The following is a 7759-nucleotide window of genomic DNA, read 5'->3' on the forward strand; positions in this document are numbered from 1 at the left end:
TAGCTATATATTTTCTCTAAACATAAACATCACCAAAACCCTCATCCTAAAGAATAGCATGGATAGTGAAAGAGAAATTGTCACCAATTGACAAGTGAATTCTCGTTCCAACGGCTCGTGCGTTGATTAGGAGTATTCTGTAATATATATTAAGCACGCGAAGAATGCCTATCGTTGAAACGGCTCGTGCGTTGATAAGCAATATATTTCCCAAAGACCAATATATTTCTTTAATCAATAGTCAACATTGAGTGGCGGATGATTCCATTATCCTTCAAACGGCTCGTGCGTTGATTAGCACGACTATTCTTACACTTAAAACACTCTTAAATAGGGCGTGGCCTGAGCCTCAACACAGCACAGCGAGCTAGCTAACTAGTGGGTATTTTCATCATGTCGTTTCAGAATTTATTTGTAGGCAGAGATGAAGCTCCAATCACCATGGCTGTTACAGTCATAGTGATGTTGATGATTTTCTACATGTTTAGTAGGCGGAGAGGAAGATTGCCCCCAGGCCCATTTCCCTGGCCTATCGTGGGAAATCTCCTGCAGATGAAAGAGCTTATCCACCGTAGTCTTTATGACGTTTCTCAGAAATATGGACCAATTGCATCCTTGAAGCTGGGTTCTGTTACTACAATTGTCATTTCTTCTCCTGACATGGCAAAAGAGATTTTGAAAACTAAAGATCTAATCTTTGCGGGGCGACCTGCAACTGCTGCAGCAAAGTACATATTCTATGACTTCAAGGATGTGGGATTCACTCCATACGGGCCTTATTGGAGACAGATGAAGAAACTGTGCATGGTGGAATTGTTGAACGCCAAAAGAATTGAGTCGATGAGATCAATGCGAGAGGAAGCGGTGTCCGTGGCCGTCCGATCAGTGTGGGAGAAGAGCCGGCATGGCACAGTTGCCGTCAATCTTAGCAAGATACTCTCATCCCTTGTAAGTTCGCAAATATTGAAAATCCTTTATGGCACCGCAATTTCTGACGATCAGGGTGTGGGTAGCCATGGCGAGAAAATTAAGGAATTGTTATTAGAGGCTTCAATGACTGTGGGAATATTCAACATTGGAGACTTTATTCCCTGGCTTGACTGGCTCGATCTGCAAGGTGTAAAGCGACGAATGAAGACAGTAAACAAGTCTCTCGACCAAATGATGACAACAATAATTGAACAGCACAGACAGAGGAGAAGCTCAAGCTCGGGGAAGCAGCAGCCCAATTCAAATGACGTCATTGATGCTCTCTTGGACATGCAGGCGGCCGATTCCATCACTATCACAGATGATCACCTTAAGGGCATTGTATTTGTAAGTATACTGCATTTTAGCTTAGTTCTTTAAACAAATTAGCATAGATATCTTCAATATTTTAATTATTATTGAAAGTAGATAGGCGCTTTGAGGCTATTATCTCTTTACATTTTTTAGATAGATGTATTTAGGATATGTATTCTAGTAACAACATGTAATGTGTTAATTTATTTATTTAAGATAAAAGATTAGAATTTTTGTTAACACATTCACATCATTGTAGAGTGAACCCATTGTTAGTATTCTTAATATTTAATTTTTGATAGGATATTTTTGCGGCTGGAGTCGAAACAACATACACTACACTAGATTGGGTGATGAGTTCGTTGATCCAAAATCCTAGTGTGCAAAAGAAATTGCAAGAGGAAGTTGAAGCCGTAGTAAGCAAAGAGAGGGCAGTACAAGAGAGTGATCTACAAGGCATGGAATATCTTTTGTGTGTGGTGAAAGAGGCACTACGATTATATCCGCCGGTGCCGTTGCTGATCCCACACGAGTCAACAGAAGATTGCACTATTGATGGGTACTTCATTCCTAAGAAGAGCAGGGTTTTTGTCAACACCTGGGCTTTGGGAAGAGATCCCAAAGTTTGGAAGGATCCATTGGAATTCAAGCCAGAAAGATTTATGGGTACAGATATTGATTTTATTAAAGGGAAGGATTATTTTGACGTGGTTCCCTTTGGTTCAGGAAGGAGGGCATGCCCTGGGGCTAGCATGTCCGTGGCCACATTGACTCTTGCCATAGCTCAACTAGTGCACTGCTTTGATTGGAGAGCTGAAGGGGAATTAGATATGAGTGAAACCATTGGAGTCTCCTTACCTAGAAAATATGATATTCTTACCATCCCCTCATTGAGGTTGCCTAGCTGCCCATGATTTACTATACCTTCAAATTCTATGTGGAAATGATATACTAGTTAGTATGGACATTACTTCAACCCATTCATATTTGTTGGCTTCTTATATATCGCAATAAGGATGCATGTGCAATCCAAGTGATGTAAGTATAAGGGACACCTAGCATGTGTGGCAACCCATATAATTTATGAGAACTTTTGTATAGTTTTCTTTCTATTCTTCTCAAAACTAGTGCTTTTTTTCAACACAAAAATGAGGTGGACCCATAATATTTATAGTAGGGAATTATTGATCTTGACAAAGAAATTAAGTATTTACACTACTATTAATTATATATCTTACATGTTGAGCAATAATTTACATTATGTGTGTTGTCAATGGTATACCATGGGTTGAAAGTCATTTCTCATTGATAGCATCATTTATTTAAAAAACTCTATTGTCATTATTCAGATTTTAAGACAAACATAAGACACACAAATATGTGTAATGTAATGTCATAGAGACACAATATAATACATCGGTATACATTGCAATCATGTAAAATGTTAGTCATCCAACCATCTTTATTATTCAAGGTAAAATTTTTGAGAACTTTTTCTAATCCTTTTGATAGTATACCAGTGAAATCCCATTGATGTTACTCTAAAGTCATTAGGGGTTGAAAATCATAAATAGTTTGTATGTTGTAATTTATATTTTAATTTGAATAAAATTAATTAAGAGTTAAAGTAACTTTTGTGCATATATAAGTCTGTTGGTGAAATTATTGCTAGATAATGATGTTGTAGCAAGCTCAAATCTTGGTATATAGCCATCTTGAGTAATCATTAACAATTTGCATAGGGTTTAATGCCTCGCCAGGGAACCCCAAAGTAATAATAGCTAATAAACCAAAAGATATGATCATACACACAACTGAGATATAGAAGATGCCAAACTACAAGAAAAGAAAGTAAAGATAACAACCAAAGGACTACAAAATAATCATATGCAATTTAGTCTTATAAATTTGTTGGGGCCACTTTTCAGTGAGCCATGGACCTATCTTTTGGTGACCTCAAAAATAAAACTATCATAATATATTTAGATGATTTAATTGTGTTCTCTAAGAAGAGATAAAATCAACATCATGATCTAGAAGTGATTCTATAGAGATACAAGGAACGTGGTATTTTCCTCAATCCGAAGAAGTCTATTTTCTATGTCACAAAGGGTAAGCTTCTTGGTCACATTGTTTTGAAAAAGGGAATTAAGATTGATCTTGAGTGAGTAAGGCTCATCCAACAACTCATTCTACCCTCTAGCAAACCTGGTATCAAATCTTTCTTTGGCTAGGTAAATTTCTTGTTAGGAGATTTGCTCTAGATTTCTTTAAAATCATGAAAAACATAGTAGACATGATGAAAGAATGACAAGGCTTCAAATGGAATTCTAATGACAAGTGATCCAAGTTGAAGACATCAAGACAACCATAGTGCATGCCCCTATGATGGTTCACCCAAATGACAATAAATATTTCATCCTCTACTAGTATCCATTTGATCATACTTGGTCTACTATTTTATTGCAAAAGAATGATCAAGATATAGAAGCCCCAATTTCTTTTATGAGTGTTCCTTTAAATAAGCATGAGCGGAATTATTCTCTAGTGGAGAAGCAAGCATTTGCTATGGTGAAAGTTGTAAAGAAATTCAGGTTTTACATCCTTCACTCTCATTCTATTGTATATGTCCTTTATTCATCTATAAAAATGTATTCTTACTCAATAGAAGGTTGGAGGAAATAAAAGAGGAGCATGGGTTGCTAAATTGCAGGATTACCATTTAGAAATTAAGCCCACGAAGTTAGTGTGAGGTTAGGTCCTATGTAAGCTGATTGCAGAGAAAAACAGAGTAGAAGAAGAATAATTACCAATGGTGTTGTATGTGAGTTTGCATGATTTTTGGCTCTCTAACTCTGCTCACTACCTTACCTATGGTGAATGTCCTAAACTTTTGTCTACTAAAGAAAAAAGGAACTTGAAGCTGAAGGCAACAATGCACATGATCTAGAATGATATTTTTATATAAGAGAGATCTTGATGGCATCTTCTTGAGATGTGTGGATAAAGAATAGCAGCAAAAGCTCTTAAAATTATTCTATGATGAAGCACGAAGAGGTCATTTTTTAAAATGCTGATAGCTTTCAAGATATTAAGAAATTGTTATTATTGGCCTTGAATTTTTTAAGATGTATACCAATTGGTTGCAAAGTGTGAAAAATGTAGGTAGTTAGCTGGAAGACCTTAATTGGTCACTTTACCCCAGAAACCAGTAATCATTGACGAACCTTTTTAATAATGGGGCCTAGTTTTTATAGGGCCAATCAACCCGACTTCAAGTGTTGGACATGCCCATATTTTAACAACTATATATTATTTCACTAAATGGGTTGAGGCAATACTAGTGAAATACACCACTTTTAGTATTGTATGTTGCTTCATTAAAGAAACTATAGTAGTACATTTCAAAGTGCCTTTAAAAATTGTGATTGATAATACCACTAACTTCTTTTCATCTAAAGTTACTTTATTTTGTTATGAATATGACTTTTCACTCTCACACTCATCAGACTATTACTGCCAAAGTAATGGGCAAGTGAAATCAAGCAATAAAAATCCATCCTCTTAATTTTTTCTGGATATGATTGTGTACGTATTTTTTATCATCAACATTTTGAATCACACTCTGTGATTCATCATCAGGGTGAAAAATATTTTTCATCTCCTTGGAATTCTTTTGCATCTTGACGATGAATCACAGAGTGTGATTCAAAACGTTGATGATAAAAATACTTACACAATCAAATCCAGAAAAAATTAAGAGAATACAACATGGATTGTGGAAATCTCATAGAATTAATAAAAATCTAATCACAGTTATGAAGAATTTGGTGAGCGATAATTAAAAATAGCGGCATAAAAAAATCTCTAAAGCATTGTGGGCTAATAGAACAACTCCAAAATAGGCTTTAGGCATGCCAACATTTGAGCTGGTATATGGAGTTAGAGATGTCTTACCCCTACCTTTGGAATTAGCTACATCAAAACTACAAGTGGTATTTAAGATCAAGATATCCAAAATTATTTAGACAAAAAGATTATGTATCTTTCAAAAAATGAAGAATAAAGAGAAGATATGGTGGATAGGATTACCTTGCATCAAGAAAGGGAAAATAAATTCTTTGACTAGAAGAGAAGACCTAGAAATTTCATGGAAGGAGACATGGTGTTGTTGTGGGATAAGAGAAGAGAACCAAGGGGGGTGCATGAAATATTTGATTTGTTATGGAAGGGCCCATTCAAAACTCAATAGGCTTGTAGGAGAAACTCATTCAAATTGTCATATCTAGATGACACAATTCTTCCTATCCCTTTTAATGGGCAAGACCTAAAATTATACCAAATGTGAAGTAGGTAAACCCTACCTTTTATTATAGCAATTTAGGTGTTTTATACTTTCCTTTTTGGTGTACATCTTTGTCTATTTTTCATTTTTTCTCAATGTTCTATTATGTCCTATGTTATTCTAAAGCCAAATATTATAAGTTCATGGGTTCATCCTTTTTCTAGTCTTTATCCCTAGTTAGAGCCATCTGTTGTCTAGATTTCACTCATTCAATTTAATCTTGGTATTACCTTCTAATTTAATAATTTGAGTGAAATTTAATTGTCGCTTATCTAAGCATGTAAATTTTTTGAGTCAATTATTGAACCCTTGTTGGAGTTCGACAAGTCATTTTGAACTAGTTCAAGTCCTTTTTCCTTAAGTGTCTTTTGAATCTTATTAGTCTTGTTTGAGTTCCATAAAAAGTGTAATTCACTAATGTCTACTTAAACCCTTTATAAGTTTGCACCCTTTTATTATTCCAATTCTATCATTTTTCTCTTAGTACCAAATATTGTGTCATTCCCCGAAGCCCCATCTTTCACTTAATTCTAAGTTCCATCTCCTTTGTCAAGCTTCAACACATAAATTTGAACTTAACATTTGTTTTGTTTGTAAATATTTTGTTCAAAAAATTTAAGTCTTGCAATTCAACATGGAGTGTCAAACTCTGATGATAGTTCTTGAACCATTGTCAGAGCTCGACCGATCAAGTGGTACTAAAGCACAAAGGAAAGTAAAGCTCTAACATATTAAAGGGAAAGTTCAAAAATAAAAGTTGGAACCTAGTGGTACTTTTAAAGATGGTTCATGTAATGTTGGGGGCCTGAAGGAGAGTTTAAACACAAATGTAGAATGTTATAATCAATTCTTTTCTAAAGAAAGAAGAGACTAAAGATAGAAGACTTATATAAAGCACCACTAGAGGTGAGTTCCAGAACTAAACTTGAATCCCAACAAAGTAGTTTGTATAAATTTGAAAAGTGCCTTAGTAGTATGAATAAAGGGAAAGATTAGGCATTAACTATGTAATAAGCTGGTTGGTATAGTATTGAATGCCGAGGTACAAATTTTAAAATTATTTCCTTTAAATTTACCAAAGTAGTTAAATAGTTCATTACACTAAGAAGCTAAAGAAGATAAGAGGTTAGGGAACAATAACTTCCTTGTGCCAATGTCATTATTGTAGAGAGGTAAGCTACTCAAAACTGTTAATTAGCTTTAATCATAATAGAATGTCAAGTTTACTCATAATCCAAAAATTGCTTTCAAAGGAAAAAAAGCTATGAAGCTTAAATATTTAGGCTACAACCATCTAAACGGTCTAAGCTATAGAATACCAAAGATACGAGATACTAAGATTAGACACATTAAGTTAATGAGTCTTGGAGGAGAATTGAAATCCCTAACCAACACCAAATCACTTAGAGATTAATTACTAATAGAATATCAAGCACCTAATTTTGTAGGTTCAGTGCAATGTATTGACTTAGTATTGGAGTGCATAAATAGATATGACTAAGATACAAGAGAAATTACAACATAATATAATCAAGTTTCGATAAACCTTGATCATACCACCATTCAAAATTTCTTCTAACTCCTGAATAGAGAAGAATATGCTTATTTGGATTTCACAATATCCCAAAATGAATTTAAAGCTAAGAAGAGAGTGAACATTAGGAATGATATTGCAAAGAGTTGGTTTATGAGCTCAAGGAAGGTGCATTATAAATTGCCTAGGACCATCCACAATTCATTCTTGAAGGGATAAATTTTTTGATATGATTTTTTTGGTAAATAAACTCAACGGTGACAAGGATGCATTTGACCTCGATGAGTAGATATTCTTCTTCATTAAGGTCACGTGCACTAGAACTTCATACTTGGATTAGGCGATCTTGATTAGTGATCATTTGCACTCTATGATCAATCAGTTTATATTGAATATGTTCTTCTATATGAATTCTTATTTAGTATATGCCCTAGCGTGCACTCAATAATATCTTGGGTTGGATTCCATTGAAGAGTTTGAATATGATATTCAAGTTTATGACTTCTACCTTAATTTGAAATTATAAAATAGCTAGCTAAATTTACAAGGGTAAATGATGGGTTTACCATGTGTTTGGTAAGAGAGATGCAAGGGTA

At 34.6% G+C, this 7759-nt stretch overlaps 1 protein-coding gene across 1 annotated transcript; it reads left to right on the forward strand.

Moving 5' to 3' along the window:
* Nucleotides 1-370: 370 nt before the first annotated feature.
* Nucleotides 371-2394, forward strand: LOC131068172 (cytochrome P450 750A1-like). Its single transcript, XM_058003352.2, has 2 exons — nucleotides 371-1317; nucleotides 1587-2394. Exons 1-2 carry the CDS (start codon nucleotides 394-396, stop codon nucleotides 2196-2198), a joined length of 1536 nt encoding a protein of 511 aa, XP_057859335.2. The 5' UTR covers nucleotides 371-393; the 3' UTR covers nucleotides 2199-2394.
* The last annotated feature ends 5365 nt before the right edge of the window (nucleotides 2395-7759 follow it).

This window comes from Cryptomeria japonica, chromosome 10, assembly GCF_030272615.1.
Source record: "Cryptomeria japonica chromosome 10, Sugi_1.0, whole genome shotgun sequence".
In the NCBI taxonomy this organism is placed as follows: Eukaryota; Viridiplantae; Streptophyta; class Pinopsida; order Cupressales; family Cupressaceae; genus Cryptomeria; species Cryptomeria japonica.